Raw genomic sequence first — 19,870 nt, 5'->3', positions numbered from 1 at the left:
CTATCGATTTTTTATATGACAGTGTATGTGTTTTGGGGTTGTCTCTCGTCATTGCATGTTCATTCTTAATTCATGTGGTAAACGCTTTGTTATTAACGTATATGTGATGTGTATGAAATTAGGTAGCGTTAGTAATGGTTAAGTATAGGACCCATCACCCGCTGATCCAAAGGTCAGTGCACCAAGGTACCTGATTTGACTGAACTACCCGATTCTCTACGCTCCCGCCCAGGTAGCTCTTCTGGCTCTTGAACTATCGGAGTAGCGGCGCCGCTTTCAGTGGCAACTGTTTCTGTGATCTCCGTTACTTCCACCGGTGACGGGCTGCGATGGATGTGTTCGGGCGTGCGTGGAAAGTGCGGATGCTGGGAGGATGGAGTTTCTATAATTGGTATTGTTCCGGTAAATGTTACATGGGGTTGCTGTGCGGCTGCGAACAAATGAGTCGGACGTTGTTGTTTGATAATTTCTTCTTCTTGTGATGCTGATGACCCAGAATCTATATGGTTGTCCAGAAAAAATGAGAAAAACCAAAATAAGGCCACAAAATGTACAGATAACAAAATTAAAAACATAACAACCAAAAATGTAATAAGGACACAAATGACCAAGGGAATAATAATATACGAATTCCCATTTTCACGGGGGCACAAATCAGATTATTTCTAGCACCATAACTGCGCAACAGACAGCAGGAAAAATATATATACCAGCAGACATCGCATAGTTGTGAATGTGCTGCTGTATCCAGTAAAAGAATATTTTCTAATAAAATGTCATTCAACATAAATGCGATCATTTCCGTTTGAAAAGAATAGAACTTGACTCATATACTAAATATTTCACGCGCATGATACCGGTAAAATTAACCCGCGAATGCATTGTCAAAAATCGATTACAAACAATTATTTCGTGCGTGCACACAACTGATCAACGCAGTGTTAATCAGCATGTTTTTTTCTGAATACAACGCCTTTTGCTCATAACAATTCCAGATGAGAGCCTGAACCAGTGGAAAACAAGGGATAAAGCTTGCATTGGAGAACCAAAAGGATACACGCGCGCGCGCTTTTCTCGGCCATAATGCACAATCACTCACTAGACAGGTTTCTAACGGTTGTCTGGGATCCGGTCGTGTCGGCAGCTGATAACTCATCAAGAGCGGCAGTGACGGCTTCTTGTACGAGTTCGTCGGCAGTGTGAGTAATACTGTCAGCAAGTAAATCTGTATCTCCCTGGATATGCGCCAAAGCTGACTGCACTGCAGGAAGACCACTTCCTTCGGAAAGGTCACGCACAAACGTCTGCTCAAAAAGCCTCTCCTACCGCAAAAGCTTCCGATCAGATTGATGTTACGCATACATGCATACTTTCATTATTAATGAGTAACCAAAGTAGATGTAAACCTTAAACTTTAAAAAGTTTACCAGCCAATTGAACATTGTCTATTAGCAGTACTGTACAGTTATTATTAAGAATACACATAAAATCAACGTTTAGCCAGAAACATACAAAATTAATTACGTTGTATGAATGCTTGTGGCGTTCGACGCTCAAATGTTGAACTATTTTTAAAACATGTGCCAGTTTCAAACTAAAATTGCTAAGGTATTTTCAGTAAACGTTTAAACTTAATGATTTTGATTAAAAGGTAACATAAAAAAATAGCCGGTACACAATTGTGAAATTCTCATCCTAGGAGATCCTACTGAGCAACGGACGCACTGCGCATGCTGCTTACTTGTGCGCTTTCAAGACCGGATGTGGAAGTAGCAGAAATATGCTGGGACACATTCTCGCCCTCAGCCATAGTGCGGGTCTGCACCGTGACTTTCTCCTCCTCGACAGTAAAGACAGTGGTACCTTTGCGATCGGAAAACAAACGTGATCAGCATAAGGTTTATTTCGTCTTCGGATTACGTAATGGCACAGCATGAGACAACGTGCACAGCCGACGCAGTCAAGAAACATTCAGTCACAAAAATGTCGCGCGCCAATCGACAAAAATAAAGTCATAGAAGGTCATGACCATGCGGCACACGTGCAAGAACAAGCAAAGCGACGGTGTATAACGTTTCCAGACAAAACGAGGATGGCACGTGATTAGCGGTACGTTTTGCGCGTTAATTCTGCGTAAGTAGTAGAAGTAACTTAGATGAGCTTGAGCAAAAACACCGCGCGAATTCTGGTCGCATTCCGTTAGATATATGTGGTCAAGTGGTCAGTTTCTACCGCGTACGCGTCAGAAATCATTTACCGGCGCTAGCGTAAGCCTCGCTTTCAAAGTCTTTATACGATTTTTTAAGCTCATGGGCTCCGGTATATTCGTACTGGTACTGTGGAAGACTTTCGTAGTGGTACATTTCCGGTGTTATTGACTCATCCGATGGATAGGGAAATGGTGGGATTTCGCCGCTCTCATCACCAAAATACTTTTGCTGGTACGAATAAGTCTCGCGCATAGTTGAAGATCCTTGTGCCGTTGTATCGGAATAAAATGGCGCTCTCCTCGACAGGAACTCCGAATCGGAAGTGCTTTCCAATCGAGATTGCTGCGCTCGATTTTCTTCTTCGATAACCGCGGCCATCTGCTTAACAAACTCCGGACTATCGGGATTAATGACCACGCCCAACGGCCGTTTCATCCAGTGCGGCCGCGCCCGGTCGCGCTCGGCGATAAACCGGCGCAGAAATTCCCCGGGATACGGGGACTCGGCGGGTGGACTGGATGACGACACCGTCTGCTCAATGTCCGTATGAATGATCATTTCGGATGCCGTTGTCTGTTCGGTATGTGAGCGCTGGTTGGAGCTTCGCCGCGTAGTTTTCGGAGACGTATAATAATCCAACAGTTGCTCGACGGTCGCCCGGTCCACTTGCTGGGACATTGAAAAATCTTCCAGATTACTGTTGGACATGCGAAAGCGCACTTCCGTTGGGGAGGACACTCGCGGCGGTAACTCACTCAATCCGGCTTCGCCTCGTATGGTCTGCAGATTGCGTATCATGTCTTGCATGGTGGATTCAATTGTCTCGCTATATGTTGAGATATCCGGGTGGATGGACAAACCACCCGGAGGAACATCCGGCAAAGTCTGCGCGAATTCCTTTCGCGTCGGGCTCACGGAGACACTCTCTCGCAGCACATCCACGTTGAATGTACGCGGAGTTTGTACAGCAGAAACAAACGTGTGCTCTTCACGCGGCTGTATTGTCACTTCTATCGTTTCCCGTTCATTGCGGAGTGTTTCGCTTGACGGCGTCGGGACGGGAGAACTGGGAATAGTTGGTTTGATTTCGGTGACAAACGTGGTGGTAACGGTTTGTTGCTTGACTTCTTGACCGTGTTCGATATTCGACGTGGTCTGTTGTTGTAACGATGCACGTCGTACTGCCGCATATGGGCTGATCCGCTCCTTGGTTTCTTCCACAGTAGTTGCAGTTTCTTCCTGTCGTTCCGCGGTACTGCGATACACCACACTTCCGGCGCGTTTAGGAAAATCGGTGTCATCGGCATAAAACGGGTTGATAGGGCTTTTCGGCGGACTGGTCGGTTCTTCTTCCGGAAAGAGACTCATTGTTTCCTGAATTATACTTCGCGTTGGACTGCTTGGGCTAACGTATGCAACCGTCTGATTGAGGCGCTCGAGGGAAGCGGAAATATTCGTTGGCGTGCTTTCCCGTTCCGCATGATACACATGGCTTTCTGGCGGCTCGGAATATTCCCGGTCGGTCATCGCGGAAAACACCGATTCGGCGTCGCTCTCCAGCTGTTTGAGCTCTTGATCAGAAATCAAGGTAGAGACACTGTCACCGCTAATCGACTCCCGTGCCGTATAGTACAGCGATGATTCGCTGAGGCTTTCCCGTGCTGTCGCGTATGACATATTGTCGTCAAAGGTTTTCGCTGACTCCGCATCGGATTCGACCTTGCGGCTGATATGACTCACAACGGATGAGGAGGAGCTTTCCAGGCGTACTCGTTCTAGATCTTCAAAGGCGTTACGTTGACCTTTTGGTCGCCGAGGGGGCGCCGTCGGCAGAGATTCAATGCGCTCGCGGTCGGCTAAGCTAGTGCTTTGATTAACTTCGTACAATATCGATGAAGTCACATCCAGAGGGGTCTGGGAGGCGGATGGGGTGATCGCGGGAGATGGATGCGGTGCCACCAGGACGCTGTCGAGATGCCGGCCGTAGTCCGTTTCACTTACGGCTACAATGCCTTTCAAAAAGAGGCAATACACTTCAGCAGATAATCCGCGTGTACAGTGTACATGCCGGTTAGATCGGTGTCAGTGTGCATTCCGTAGGTCATCCACGCGAGCAGGCGATCAACCAGAAAACTAACGATATATGTACGGATGCGGCGATCATAAAGTGCGGTTAAAATTGGCAGATATGTTAAATGCGGGTTCCTGCAGTTAGACGTGGGGAAGTCCGAAACGGGCCAAGTAAAAGTACGCAACGATATAAGAAATTAATCAAATATACTTCACGCGCAAGAGAAGTGGATATACGGAACGAGCACTAAATAAGACAAACTGACCGGTTACCTTTGCCTGATACCTGCATCAAACTGCCGTAGAAAACTTTCACCGTCAGCTAATTCGGTGAGGATTACTGACGATTGCATTTTGATTGACTATATCGTGTGTTTACTCAGCCGAGCTTGGCTGTTTTTTCAAGAAGTGCTGATTATACGCTGTGTACTTAACGCACATACAATAGGAAAATACTTGAAATCACACCAGCGTATTGGCTGCGATCGTATTTGTATCTGTATCAGAAGCGCGCGTTCTTGCAGTGGGCAAAGAAATAATCTGAGTGCCGCGTGAAATGAGAGTGAAGTACCCGGTGTAACACATACTGCATTGAAACGGAAGAAAACAACACAACAACCCAAACCATGCACAACTAAAACGACGTATACGTGAATACGTTTTGTAACGTAAAACCACTGCACATCAGCAAACCCAACAATCAACCAATACGAAACTAGCAAACAGGCCATTCAGTGCTTACCTCGGGTATGTGGCTCTTCGGCTTCCTTCACAAATGTCTCCGTGACGTCGGTAATCTGTGTAACAACATTAATGTGGATTAGGTAAACATTATATTCACACTGCGTCTTCCAACACGCTTGACCGTTCACGGAAAGGTCATACCTCTGGACCACTGGTATCTGTTGAAACACGGGTGACTGTTTCTTGCAGATTTTCCTAAATAAACGTCCATGATATTAGGATGGCACTTTTCGTGCAGTTCAAACAATAACTTACTCCTTCTTGCGATGCACGACGTCCAGGAACATTGCGCATAAATTCACCCTCGGTGGCCTTTTTCACTATCTCATCTTGATCTTAATAAAAACGACATATTTGTTAATATAAAACACAATGTAATGCATGCCAAATGCTAGAAGTACCGGTAACGCCATACAATGACAATAAGTACAAAACTGGCGCATTTGCGGCTATTACATACCGCCAATAATTGTCCGTGTAGTACGTGATGTCTTGACGGTGGTCACGGTCTTCTTGGTAACTAGGTTGCCGTCATCATCATACTCGCTTTCCACCGTTTCATAGCTCTGCTGCGAGCTGGTCTTCTGAGCGTCATCATCGCCCACCGGCTCATTGGAGAGCTGCGGTCGCTCGTGCTCCAACTCCTCACCGCGCATCTGCTCGATAGAATCCGCCGCTTTGTTCAGGAATCCGGGGCCAACGTGTCGCACCGTCTTGGTAACTGTTTCGTGCACACGCGTTACAGGCTCGGTTGTGCCAATCACCCGCTCTTCCGTATGCACCACCGTGGGTGTCGGTTCGTGGCGTTCCGGTGGACTGGGAGGTTCCTTGCGGGTAGGTGGCACAGGCGGTTCCATGCGTCGAGGAGGACTGGGTGGCTGCTTGCGTGCCGGCGGGCTGGGCGGTGCTTCACGGACCTGGGTGGTTTCGTGAAGGACCTCCTGTGTGGGCTGTGACACGTCTCGGCGGCTGGGGGGACTGGGTGGAGCTTCACGGACGCGGGTGCTTTCGTGGAGGACTTCCTCGGTCGGCTGGCTGACCTGGCGACGGGGCGGGCTGGGTGGTGCTTCCCGCACACGGGTGGTCTCATGCAGAACTTCCTGCTCGGGTTCACGGCGCATTTGGCTCAAAGAATCAGCAGCTTTGTTCAAGAAACCGGGTCCAACGTGTCGGGTCTCCGATACTTCTTTGTGGGTGACCCGAACGTTCTCCGTTGGTAACTGGTGGCCGTCCGTGGTGCGGACGGACTCGACAAGTTCTTCGCGAACCGGCACTTCTTCCGCACCTGATTAAAATGTATGTATGAATTATTTATCGAATTATTAATTAAGTGTAAAGTTTACGATCCAAATTAAATCCCTTCTCGGAACCATGGAAGGGGTAGCAGCGTTAAATGAACTGTTTTTGTTGGGATAAGCACTGTTTTTGATTTGATTATACCCGAATTTGGTGAAATAATAAAAACTGACGGTGAATTATTATTAACTTACTTCGAACATAGGTTTTCGTTTCGGCCGGATGCCGTTCGTCCAGTTCGCGCAGTCGAGTGCCTAGTTTGTCCACCAGCTCCTCCTTGTGGCCCACATGGTGCTCCTACCACTTCCTCATGCAGAGATGTTGTCTCGCTTGCCGATTCGGATTCCGCTTTCTTGGGCGGGTAACCCGGTGCATAATCCCGCACAAACGTCCGGTCGAGTGTTCCTTCATGACTCGGTCCCAGTTCCTCATGCAAAGCATCGAACCCTAAACGACAAAAGGTTTAGTCAACCCGACCTTGTTATTGATCAGCGTCAAATATGTTACCAATTTGGTCTCGGTCCACACTGAATCTTTGCATGCTGCGGTCCACATCGTCCGTCAAGAGTTTGACATTGAACATGCTCTTGTTAACAATGTCATCCCGATTGATGCGCTTGAGCCCTTGTTCGAGATCGCTTCCGGCTTGTCGCGACTGATCGCGTCGTTCCACCCAGCGGCGTAGCATAATCAGCGCCTGCTTCTGGACTTTTGGCTCCTCGTTCTTAATCGCCTGGATTTCCGGATCACGGAAACCCAGCTGCAGCGCCAGAGCCGGCCAGTCGTCGCCGAGGAGATCAGCCACATCGTGTAAGCGGAGATCAGCACGGTGCACTGATCCAGCTTTACCGATCTCTTTCATGTAGACTGGTCGTCGGACAATGGTGACAATGTCTTTGGCTGATGTCGGTTCCATCGGCTACAAAGAAACGGTGTATTCAACCAAGATTCGATATTGCAAAATTTTAAAAGCTTATATACTGCAGGTGTCAGAGCTCATAAAGGTCGCACGCAAACAAGCATATATTTCGCACAGCTTTGTAAGCTCATACACTTAATTAAAAAGCAGTCTTTATAAAGGTCAGAATAATGTCTACATACGCTCAGTTCATCGGGCAGGCGGACGTTAAGGTTGCAAATGGGGATCTGCGGCATCTCATTGCGTCCGGACTTGGAATCCTTCATAAATGCAAGTCGGCCTTGAGCATCTTCATTGGGATCCTTGACCTTTACCAAGAAGGGCAGACGGTTCTCTTGGAAAGGATAGAAGCGTAAATGCAGCTGTTCGCCCGATTTGGTCACTGGGATGAGATTGCCGGCCATTTCGATGTAGAGATTCTTCCCCTCCAGTACTTCCACGTCACGACTCTTGGCCACTTCCACAAAGTCGTTCCTGGTGCTCCAGGGTCTTGTCCTCCTTGTCGTCGGTCATGCAAAAGACCCGCAACCGGGCTTCTTCGTTGTCAAAGCGCCGTGCGTACACGACGAATTTGGCCATGAAGGGCACCACGCAACCATCGGCGTAGATGGTGTGGCCGAGTTTCACCGCCTCATTGATGTTATGCCCGCAGTCCATCAGCCAGAACCGCGCTGAGACGGTCGTGGTGAATTGGATGCAGTCGTTAACGATCACCAAGGGCGTCGAGCCGGTAATGTCTTCCCATTGTGCTGGATTGGTGCCACCTGGAAGCATAAAATTAATTATTTCTTAGGAACATTGATGTGCTTTAATAATATATGTATGTAGTACAAACGCCATGGCAGGAAAAAGCTGATGGATTATAAATTTATAACGTTCGTAGTGCAGTGGCTTTGTTATCGGAATCCCGAGGTATTGTTAAGGCAAACTTTCCCGTTTGCATGATTTATAATTCCGTTTATAATTTATGTCGTTGCTGTTACTGTTGATCGATCACTTTTTTCGCCTTTGAGGGTTTAAGCTGCAGTAACACTTTTTGATAGCCATAATTACCTGTAATGCTACACAGGAGCCGCAGATTGGGCGAATCACTGGTATACTGGTTCACCATGCCCTTTCCAGCAGCACGAGGAAGGGGGATTGTAAGCGTTATCGGCTTGTGGAATTTACGACGGCGTGGCTCGACCGTGACGATCGGGCTGACGGCGATGCGGTTGCCCAGTAATCGCGATACTAAGTCTTGCGGGACGACATGAGCCTGAGTGGAAATAAAGAAACAATTTTATGCAACGCTGTTGTCCTTGTTAACACTTTTCCACATGTACCTGCACTCCGACTTTAATCTTCTTTGTTAAAGCACCTTCCGGGAAGAGCGCCTGCACTTTGTTTTCGACGGTGGATACGATAACCCCACCATCGGGACCGACAGCGTGGACTTCCTGTTTGATGCGGGAAATGATTGCGAAATATAACGGGAAGTCCGTTGTGAGAATGCGCACGATGCGGTTGGTCTGCAGGTCTTCTATTGCGCTCAGTTCTACAAAATAATTTAATTTTTGTACACTGGTTCTCTTATAGATCGCATGCCGGTAACTTACCATTCGGGTCAAAGCTTTCATTGAGAACTTTCTGCACCGCTTCCTCGGTAGCTTCCAGCGTATGCTCGCGCCAGGTTTGTCCGTTCTCACTTCGTAATATGGTGATTTCGCGTTCTCCATCTCGAAGCGATGCAAAATGTGGAATTTCGACAATCACGGGTCTGTTTAAAAATTTATGGTTTAAATTTTAAAAAATAAATTATTAGAATGTGTCATTTTTTCATTCACAAATTTACTTCCGTATTGATTTATGTACTTCCTGGTTGGCCTTACCCCAAAAATTTCGCTGACGACGGGCCCATCTCCAGAATTCGGCAGGCCAGTCCTTCACCTTCCATCAGCGGCGGTGGATTGGCCACTTTGTCTTTGGTCAGATATTTGCAGGTGATGCGCATGGGGCATGGCGCTTTCCGCGGCGGAATGATGACGCGAATTCCCGAGTGCCGGCATCCGCGCATGGCACCACCGCGGGCATCCACCAGGAAACTCACCAAAAAGCTGCCACGCACAAAAGAGCTGTGTCAGAAAAGACGAAAGAAACCCAGTGAACAATGGCGGTAAGTGACCGAATCATGGAAAATGAAAGGAAAAATGATGAATAAAAAAACCAAAATCACAATACGGCAAAATAAGTTCAGTTCAGTGCTGAGTGCAGAGCGGATAATATTCGAGCAGTCGAGGCATAGAGCAATTGTTTCACCATCACGTTGGCGCGGGAAAACACGTCGTGTTGTACTGTAGAGTGCGGCAGAGCTGCTGTGCAGTGTCAGAGTGTGCAGTCTGAATATCTTTCGTTCCTGTCACCTTTTTTTCAGGTGCATTCGCTGTTACGGTTTATCAGTCTAGCAAAAACTTGACTAACAACAGACAGGACAATGGATAAAACATGAAAATTAATTAAAAAAAGTTGCCACACAAAAAATTATCTGTTATGCAGAGTAATTCTGGAAACACGCTTGACTTACAAATACAACAGAAGAGGAAAAAAAGTGGTGCGAAAAAAACTTGAACAAAAGTTCACACTCTTGACCTTTTCGCATTCCGACGGAAAAACAAGAACAAATACTTACGAATGTGTAGTAGCGAACCATGCCTAATGGCAACCTTTACATACAGATAGTGAAATTTACGCATTCTACAATCGAACAGTTTTAAATTAACTTGGTACATCTATGAAACGTTAGATTTCTTGGGTGTCACGTACCAGCGCAAATAAGCACAGAGAAGAAGCAGACCATTACATAAGAAAAAGCGAAAAGCCGTGATGATGACCTTTACTGTTGTATTAAACACACACACTGTACTTACGTTTTCCATCTCAGCTTCCTGGAGAATATCGGAAGGACGAAGGCACAAAAAAGGAAAACAACCGTTAAATACCACTTTGTCTGAATTAAAGGCTACCATACACAGCAAAATCAAGCGCAACGCCGGACACACAGACACCAAGAGTTAATAAGGGTACACAAGGACACGCTTAAGGCCGGTACGTGCAAACCCGACTACTTGCAAGGGGTCATGGAGGCTTTAATTTTCGGGGTTAGAAATGGGGGTTAATTTTCAAAAAAGTGATTCAGTCACGTAACAAGCCATTCATTCGGGTGTTCAGGGAGTGTATACATACCCGCCGTGGATGGGGGCTTGGCCGCGAATCAGGTCGACATTGTCGGGCACAAAGGTGCCCTCCAGTTCATGAAGATCTTCGCGCACTTCCGGTTCGTAACCGTGAACGGCGGACTGGTAGCCTGGCTCGTGTTTGCGGCGTTCGACATCGCGCATGCTAAATTGCAATATATCAATTACCAAATGGACTCGTTACAATGCAGCGCAGTACTCACATTTGTTCATAGGTCTCTCCGCGCTGCGGTAGATGTCCCGGCTTTTTCGGTCCCGGCTCCGGATAGACTTCTTCCCGGCGCACATGTTCGGATATTTCTACGCGTGTCGGCATTTCCGGGACACGCGTGCTCTCGACGCGGGTTCCCTCGTGGACACGAATGCCATCGGTGACGCGGGAACCATCGATAACGTGGGTCGCATCGATGACGCGGGTGGGGGTGGTTTCATGGGGACTGATTTTACCTTCCACATGGGGACTCATTTTTCCTTCGGAATAGCCGGATATGTAGACGTTGCCGGTAGTGTCGATGGGATGCTGCTGAAAATGGCGGTCATCCTGCATGTAATTCAGTGTCATGTCCGGTGGCGAAACAGCTGGTTCTTCTGCAAACATATTCCCAACATTTAGCCTAAATACAACCTGCAACTTTCTACAAACAAAACAAAAAAGGTCAACGGTCCTCCCAAGGAGTCAGTGTGGGGTGCGTGCAGTAGATGGGCACTGTTATGTCATCTGAAACCGCTACACATCCCAACTTACGGCTCCGGTCAGTGCGTCCAAATGTCTCAGGGGGATAATCTTCATCCCGGTTCAACGGCAACCATGGCGTTTCATACAGCTGCACGGCATCCTCGGACGCTGGTTTACGCGGCAGTGTGCCGGTGTCGCCTTTGGTCACTCTTTCACGTAGCTCCACAACGGCTTTACCGGGCGACTTGGAACGACTGACACCGGATGGTGACCTTTCCACTGAAGCTTCATGCTGGGCTCGCAGAAGTGTCGGTGTCTGACTGCGACGCAGTGTTTCATCATCCCGAATCAAAGTAGGCGTGGTCTTGGAAACTGGGGAAAACGGTTGCGACGACTGACTGCGTGACGGAGCCCGTGAGCTCTCGGTGCTGGAATCGGCGGAACGAATGTGGTCGACGCGCTCAGCCAGATTAATATGGCCCAGTGGCTTGGGTGACTTGTCATCTTGTCGCTCATCGAGCTCGCGCTGTGTCACCCCTTCAGCAATCACCACTTCCACCTTATCCTTTCCAGCCTTAGCGTTCTTCGCTTTCTCCTTGTTTCGCTTCTTTTCCTCTTTTTCCAGTCGCTCCCGTTCTTCCTTCTCCAGCTTTTCACGTTTCTTGGCAGCACTACGCTGCTCTTTCTCCAGCCGCTCGCGTTCTTGCTGTTCCTTACGTTCGCGTTTTTTGCGTTCTTTTTCGTTCTTTTTTCGGGCTTTCTCGTCTTCTTCCAGTTCTTTTGGAGTCTTTGTAACTTTGTCGCGAGTCGGTTCGTCGTGTTCATGTGTAAATGATTTTTCGTGTAATGTGATAGATGTGGGAGTTGCGAGCGGCCGCTCGGGATGACCGTTTTTATACGATGTGGAATACTCCATTGTTTCACTATCCAGTCTGCCTTCCGCTGACCTTACGTACGTTTCCGTTACCGGTTGGCGACCACTTAGAGCCATTTCATGTAGCCTCTCACGAGCCGAACCGCCGTTTTCATACACCCTCGGCCTCCTCTGTCGCGTTCTAGCGAAGGTTCTTCGTACGTTCTGACCATAGTGCTTTCTTCTAGATTTTCGCGACCTTCATCGTCGAACGGCGTCGTTTTGATAACGCCATGCTTATGTTTGTCTTTCTTGTGGCTTTTGTCTTTTTATGACTTTTGTCTTTTGGCTTTTTGACCTTTTCCGACTTTGTGACAACCACTCCTTCCACCAACTGCTCGTCCGTTGGAACGGCTTCGTATGCAATTTTCTCCTTCTTCGGCTTCCTGATTTTCTTAACCGGCGACCGTGATGGTGATTTGCGTTTCAATTTACCATCTGCATCCAACACTTCGGACTCCGATGAGCTGGAAGTGGATGATTCGCTGGATGATGATGACGTGGAAGACGTCGATGCTGAGCGGCGCGTGTCGCCAGCAAACCAGAGCTGTTTCTTCTGCTTGCGCGGTGTATTCTCCCCAGACGAATCGTGGGTTGCCTCACGAAGCGATTCAATCGTTCTATCTTTGGGTTTCGGAGGCTTCGTGGCACCGGGACCGGTGGTGACCAAAACCGCTTCATCGAGAATCTCCCGACCGGCATTATCATACGCACCCAACGGTCGCTCGCGGACTTTTTTCGGTGTACCCGAAGACGTGACCGCTTCGTCGACGTATTCACGTTCCGCGCCATCATGGGGTCCGTGCGGTCGTTCACGTATCCTTTTCGGCGAACCCGAGGTCACGACCGTTTCGCCCACATATTCACGCTCGGCACCGTCGTACGGTTCGTGCAGCGGGCGTTCGCGGATTTTTTTCGGAGTACTTGACGACGTGACCGATTCATCCACATATTCCCGCTCAGCGCCGTCGTAAGGCGCACGCGGTCGGTCGCCCACTGTTTTTTGGTGTTCCTGAAGATACGACCGATTCATCCATGTATTCGCGCTCTGTCCCCTCGTACGGTCCATGCGGGCGTTTGTCACGGGAATCGCGGTGACCGCTTTCCACCAGCAATAGTGGTAGACATGACCGCCTCATCGACAATTTCTCGATCGGCACTGTCATGCGTTCCGTGGGGCGTTTCCCGTATTTTCGTCTTCAGTTTCTCCGAGTCAGGTGTTACTGACCTTTCGTACTCTGACTCAGTGAGACTTTGGAGTCACCCTTTACTTTGGAAGTTTTTTCCTTGGACTTGGATTTGGTTTTGGATTTTTTGCTGGTGTTGCCGTCATCGATGGTGGTCTCGTACACATCCTCTTGTAACCGTTCCACACTGTGATCATGCTCGCGTATATGCATCGGTCGCGCCACTGTCACATCACGCGAGCTACGCCCTTCACTATCTTTGTCAAAATTTTCCAGAATTTCCTTGTGTCCCGACCAGTGTTTAGTTATCCTGGTCGGCCGCCCTTCGATGGTCTCCGTCGTTTCCACCAAATGCTCTCCCGTGGTGGTGCCGACTTGCGGAGACTTTGTCACGCGTACACCACTGGTCTCGGCCAGTGACTCGGCGCCAACCTCCGTGGTTACTTGAACACCCTTGGGCGGTCTTTCTTTGGACTTATCCTTTCTTGGGCTTTTTGCTCTCTTTGGGACTGGGCAAAGGTGAACTCTCTCGCGGCACGACCAGGCGGTAACGTTCGATAATTTCCGGTTGCGGCGACTCGGTGCGTATGCGATTTTCTTCCAGGCGCTCGACTTCCTCCGGTTTTTTAGCGCGATGTGCATGCAGCCATGTCTCGGGTCGTTCATTGAAATTGTCGCCATCCCCACCACGCACCGGAGCCGGTGATTCCGTGCGAACATGAGATTCTTCCAGATGTTCCACATCTTCCGGTTTTTTATTGCGGTGTGCATGCAGCCAAGTTGCCGATTTCTCAATGAAATGTTCGTCGCGGTCAGTCGGGAGGTTATCATCCCTGACTTGGGTCGAGTGAACTCCTTCCCGGATAACCTCCACCGTCTGCTGTCCCGGGAGTGGTCTCCCAGACGCATCCGGAACCATTCGATGTGCGGAACTTTCGGAGACATGGACAATGGTGTCATCATGCGGCTTCGGCGTTGACATGCCCCGGCCTCGTCGATCGGCCTCCAGTGTCGCCTCCTGAATGGCTTCGTCCAAGATCTCTCTGGTCCGGTTGCGTGGTGTCCCTTCCCGGTCGAAAGCCGCTTGTCGCAGTACTTCTTCCTCACGATTCGGCTGCTCATACCGCACATTCCGTTCCAGTGTCTTGGATTTTTCTTCCAGTTTTTCCGCTTCTTTATCTTTCTTGTTCTTCTTTTTGTCTTTCTTTTCCGAAGCCGGTTTGTCTTTATCACCGCTACCGAATGAGAACCACTTGCGTTTTTTGTGCTTTTCTACCGGTTCTTCGATGGGCGGCGGGCTGACCAGTTTATACCGTTCAACAATATCCCCTTGCGGCACATTCCGATCGTATTCCACGACAATTTCACCGGGAGAATCAACGCGTAACGGAATGTGCGTGGGCGATACGGACGCCGCCCGGGTCTCATGCCGCTCGTTCAGCACCACCACATCCGGGACGTGGGCGCGGGGAATGGCCGACGACGTTATGTGCTCAGTCTCGGTAACGGTTGTCTCGTACTGCCGATAATCACTATTGGGACGCTCGCGTAATCCCTCATGCCGAATAACGGTTTCCATGTACTGTTCATCGCTCTGATCGTGCAGCGGTTGGGATGTCGGTAGACCGGCATGATCATGGAAACCTTGCTCATGTATGGCATGGGTGGCCGGTAAACCCGGAGCCTTCGTACAAAAATTCCTTATGATAATCCGGACTTCTTGACCGCTTGATATCCTTGGTGACCTTTTTATCACGGCGTGTCTCGCGCACTGACGTCGACGGTGGGAGATTTTCGGTTGTTTCATGGACGCGGCGGCGTGTCGCACGCTCAGTGTCGTCGTCATCACTGGGCACATCGCGCACGTATACATGCTCTTCCACATGAACAGTGGTGGGCGGTGGCCGTGACCGGTGCCGTGATGAACTGCGACTGCGGGGCGGTGACACGGACGCATCACCGTGCCGCTCGATGGTCTCTTCCTCTTCATCCAGATGGCGGTCTGTTATAAAGAGGGTGTATGGGTTGATGCATCAGGCAGAGAGCAGAGAAAGGGAGTTGCATGAGTTTTTCATGACGCCGGAGAAGCCCCTCACCGTTATTGTTTGCAAATGCGGCGCGCGCGCTGCCGATGCGGTTAGATGTAGTAAGCAGGTTTGTTGCGGGAGTTGGAAAAATTGTGTGTGCCCATCACCAACAGAGCCGAGCGCTGGAGTCATGTTACGGGTACAAAGGACACCACCATACGGGACAAGAACACGATCGACATACACACACATATACGCTTTGCCACTGACACCATTGGGAGATTACGTAACCGAGAAATACGGGAAACGGTTTTGTCTAGCGCCAAATTGATTGTGACGGATATGCGAGTTGCTTGTCTTAAAGGATCAAATTTAAGCGGCACTGTGTACCAAGGGCTTACAAATGAAATCGAGTAACGGAATTAAACATACAATCATGTCATGGATGGATGGGTCGAAAATGTCGGGAAAATCTTACGTGCCGGTAAAAGCTGATCAATATATTGTGTAAATCAAATAACGTTCTCGAACAAAACCGTTTCCGCCAAAAGCACAGCACACCAAACAAAAGCACCACGCCAACGGCCAACACAAAAGAACCATAATCCCATACCTGCTTCATCCTCACTATCACTAATAAACGCCTCCTGCATGGTCTCCGGGGCCAACACCTTAAACTTCTCCTCCGTTACCGTGGTGGTGGTTGTGGTGACAATGGTCTCCGTGACGACTTTCAGCGTCTCCACTACCGACACATAGCCAAGCTTCTCAGCGATAGATAACGCAGTTTGTCCTTGCTGCAGTGAAAAATCAATAAAACATTTTTAATCGACCATTCCAGTACAGCCGGCAAAACAAGAACCCATGCAAAAATGGTAGACAACCGACGTGGACGTACGTTGTTGATTTCATTGGGCTGTGCTTGGTGCTGAAGCAGCACATTGATGACCTGGGTGTGTCCTTGTTGTGCGGCTTGATGGAGCGGTGTATAGCCGTACTACAATAAAAATGGCAATGTTTTCCCAAGTTAATGGTGTGCCAGACGCCGGGTGGTGTACATAAGAATGCTGATGTCGCCGTCGTTAAATTTTACGGGTATGTAATAAGATTACAAACACATACAGTTTGGAAACTCCCACTTACCGATGTTTTTACGTTAACGTCAGCACCTTGGTCCAGCAGGTAGCGCACCATATTCAGTTGACCAAAATGGCTGGCCACATGGAGTGGAGTGTATCCGGCCTGCAAGAGTACAAACGCCGTTATGTAATATTGATCGTATGGTTCTTTTCACGATTTGCCAGATAAATTCCTTACCTTTGTTTCGGGATTAATCTCTGCGCCGTGCTGGACCAGCACTTCCGCCACGGGGACGTGGTCTTCCTGGGCCGCCAAATGCATCGGTGTGAGGCCATTCTACAATAATAAAAGGCTTTATGTTCACCACTCTATTGCATAATCCACTTGCTTTTAACAAGATTTGACAATCCTATGGCCTGTGCCAACTCATTGATACAAGAAAACTGCTGATTGTTAATTTCTCCAATGCAAATTAGCAATTTTGGCATTCTTTCGCTGCAGTGCGGTTACCTTAGCACGTTGGTTGACAGCGCCACCGTTGGCCAACAACAGCTGTAGCATTTCAGCATGACCTTCCTGGGCGGCCAGATGAACCGGTGTAAAGCCAGCCTTCGATTCCGCATTGGGATCCGATTTGAATTTCAGCAGATTGTGGGCAATGTCCAGTTGATTCTTTTTCGCCGAGATATGCAGTGGTGTATATCCATTCTGTAATGCAAATAGAACTCGTATTATTGTTATTTAATTTTGTTATCATCTTTATACATAATTTATCCGGCTATCTTTGCTTTTGGCGGAGCGGCTTCTTTTTATTAGTATTACTTATTTGTACACTTCTTGGTTTTGCTGTTTAGCAGTTCACGTTGGTGGTATTTCGAAAATTCGAGTTGTTTTGCTTTTAACGTATATGGGATCAAAATATCTGAAGCATTAAAGTCATCACTAACAAAAAAATTCAGGTATGCTTTTTAGCACAAAAGAGCCATTAACTTTGACTTCCACTTGACACTTTATCCACCCATTTAATGAGCTTACTCGCGCCCCTTGATTGACATTACAATTGTACAAAATTAATGGTTACTTCACGGCATAAAGTTATGAAAGTGCAACTTAATCTAGCTATACATAGCTGCATCACTTGGTTATAATTCTTAGCCAGCGACAAAATAAAGTGCTTCACTTATTTGTTTCTTGAATGCGGTCAAAAAAAGCTAAGCCTACCTTGGCCGTCGCCAACGGCGATGCTCCACGTTGCAGCAGCAGATGCGCCACTTGTACGTTATCATAGTGAGCAGCCACATGCAGCGGCGTAACACCGTTCTTCCCAGGCGAATCCACCGGTGACCCTTTGTCCAGGAGGAGACGTACCACGCCAATATGCCCGTATTTGGCTGCCAGATGTAAAGGCGTGAACCCCTTGCGTGTCACGGCATTGATGTTGGCACCCTGCTCGATGAGCGCCGCCGCGCACTCCTCCTGACCTTCCTTAGCGGCAATGTGCAGGGGCGTGTACAGATCCTTGGTCTGGGTGTCCACCACGGCGCCGTGCTGCAGCAGCAGGGCCATGTTGTCCATGTGGCCCAGCCGGACAGCGATGTGCAGGGGTGTTTGATTTTCCTGTTAGACAAATTCCCAACATCATTAGTCAAACTGCATATATATAATGCGTGCCATTCATGGCCGCTGACAGTCAGATGTGCAGCTTGGGGTAATGCGTGTAATAAAATTTTGGCCTGGTAATAAGATATCATCAAGTTTGACCATTAATTCAATCGAAGACAGGCAAACATAGTGTTCCCCTGGTATATAAAGTTCGACCAGCGTGCAGACAAACATTCTTTAGTTCGCTAACGAGATGCCTTCTTATTTGCGTGTTTTCAAATTCTTGCAAATATTCAAAACGATGTGCAATAACAGAAATTATCGCGGTTAATGTGAAAACTTATTAGACAGCAGCATATCCAATTAGATTTAAAGATCACTGTTAATAGATTTTCCAAACGTTTTAATTATCGAAAACATTATTTTTAAAAATTAATTATACTTCCACCACTTGTACTTGTTAATAATAATTATGTATAGTTTTCTATGTGATTAATGTGACGCTAGGCGGAAGGAGCTAATCATCAGCAGTTGGCATAAATGAGCCCATTTGTTTCCGGTGAATGGGAAGCACACCAATTACGCCGTATTTGTTAATTACACATAATCCAATATTGACTAATTGCTCGCCCATTGAGCCCATTGCGTCTTACCCGGGCCCGTGCGTCCACTTTCGCTCCATTACGCAGTAGAATGCGGATAATATCGGTCTGATTGGATCGCACGGCCAGATGCAGCGGCGTCTCACCGCGTACGGTGGTCACATCGGGATTACTGCCGTGCTGGATCAGATACAGCACAATGTTCATACAGCCCATAAAGCTGGCCACGTGCAGCGGCGTTAATCCCGACTCGGTGGTGTACTCAATGGAGGCGTTGTGCTTGAGGAGCAGTTCCACGACTTTAATACGGTTCTTCTTGCAGGCGATGTGCAGCGGGGTGAAGCCGTTGAGTGCGCGTGCGTTGGGGTCAGCGCGGCGATCAAGGAGAAGTTTGGCCACGCGCACATGCCCACAGTGAGCTGCGACCTAGAAATACAATACATTGTATTGTTGCGGGAATGACCATTGTTGCCGGTGACGTACATGAAGTGGTGTTAAGTAATCCACAGTGACATCGTCCACCGGGGCTTTGTAGTATAACAGGGCGCGGGCGCTGTCCACGTGGTCGCCCTGGGCGGCCATGTGCAGTGGAGCCAGTCCATTCTACAAGGCGGAAGATTGGTATTCAATGACCAGATGCACACAACGATACATATCTAAATGTCCGGCGCAAATGTGATTATGTTTACAGAATATTAATTAAGCGCGACCGCAAATACTCGTATATAACATGTATCCACATATATAGAGATACGTTATACATAATTCAGCAAATGAAAGGGCATCTACATCTGCCGGTGATAGAAAATACCGGTGCAAAATAAAGCCTGCTTTTGTCACCTTGGTTTTGGGATTATTGGGTGATCCTTTCTGTAGGAGAATATCCACTACACGATCATGACCGCTGCGTGCACCGCAGTGCAGGGGCGTCAATCCGTCCTAGTGGACAAGATGAAACTCGTTAACCTTTGACATGGAAAAATGTGCCGCACACAACAACAAGCTAAATCCAGATCCGCGTGGTGCATACGTATGGTAGCTCTTACTCTGGTTTTTGCATCAATTTGCGCTCCGCGATCCAGCAGCAGCTGCACCATGGCTGGTCGTCCCCATTTGGCAGCCACATGCAACGGCGTAATCATGTGTTTACTAGCCGCGTAATTCACATCGGCTTTTTTATCCAGTAGCAAATTAGCAATGTTTGCATTCCCGTAGTGAGCGGCGATGTGCAGAGGAGTGAATCCGCTCTAAAACGAAAATATACATATTAGAATTAAATTTTATTTTTAAAGCCAAAACAGCGTCTGAGCT

The 19,870-nt window shown here is 48.2% G+C and overlaps 1 protein-coding gene across 1 annotated transcript in view; it reads right to left on the bottom strand.

Annotated features, from left to right (window-relative positions):
* LOC129591553 (uncharacterized) overlaps positions 1 to 19,870 on the bottom strand; it is a 56,549-nt gene that overhangs the window by 13,740 nt on the left and 22,939 nt on the right. The window contains 34 exon segments of the mRNA XM_055487235.1: positions 191 to 499; positions 1,094 to 1,322; positions 1,742 to 1,863; positions 2,258 to 4,222; positions 5,023 to 5,077; positions 5,166 to 5,219; positions 5,280 to 5,359; positions 5,485 to 6,159; positions 6,161 to 6,309; positions 6,515 to 6,767; positions 6,828 to 7,239; positions 7,422 to 7,706; positions 7,708 to 8,003; positions 8,293 to 8,497; positions 8,565 to 8,776; positions 8,838 to 8,998; positions 9,111 to 9,335; positions 10,462 to 10,617; positions 10,676 to 11,060; positions 11,218 to 12,250; positions 12,252 to 13,195; positions 13,290 to 13,757; positions 13,801 to 14,842; positions 14,913 to 15,250; positions 15,889 to 16,072; positions 16,174 to 16,272; positions 16,419 to 16,517; positions 16,593 to 16,691; positions 16,866 to 17,063; positions 17,577 to 17,972; positions 18,611 to 18,985; positions 19,043 to 19,162; positions 19,400 to 19,498; positions 19,606 to 19,806. Of these exon segments, the coding sequence (XP_055343210.1) occupies positions 191 to 499; positions 1,094 to 1,322; positions 1,742 to 1,863; positions 2,258 to 4,222; positions 5,023 to 5,077; positions 5,166 to 5,219; positions 5,280 to 5,359; positions 5,485 to 6,159; positions 6,161 to 6,309; positions 6,515 to 6,767; positions 6,828 to 7,239; positions 7,422 to 7,706; positions 7,708 to 8,003; positions 8,293 to 8,497; positions 8,565 to 8,776; positions 8,838 to 8,998; positions 9,111 to 9,335; positions 10,462 to 10,617; positions 10,676 to 11,060; positions 11,218 to 12,250; positions 12,252 to 13,195; positions 13,290 to 13,757; positions 13,801 to 14,842; positions 14,913 to 15,250; positions 15,889 to 16,072; positions 16,174 to 16,272; positions 16,419 to 16,517; positions 16,593 to 16,691; positions 16,866 to 17,063; positions 17,577 to 17,972; positions 18,611 to 18,985; positions 19,043 to 19,162; positions 19,400 to 19,498; positions 19,606 to 19,806 (11,923 nt within the window).

Source organism: Paramacrobiotus metropolitanus, unplaced genomic scaffold, assembly GCF_019649055.1.
Source record: "Paramacrobiotus metropolitanus isolate TYO unplaced genomic scaffold, Prichtersi_v1.0 Parri_scaffold0000047, whole genome shotgun sequence".
In the NCBI taxonomy this organism is placed as follows: domain Eukaryota; kingdom Metazoa; phylum Tardigrada; class Eutardigrada; order Parachela; family Macrobiotidae; genus Paramacrobiotus; species Paramacrobiotus metropolitanus.
The sequence above is the reverse complement of the archived record's forward strand: the minus strand, read 5'-3'. Positions and strand labels throughout refer to the sequence as shown.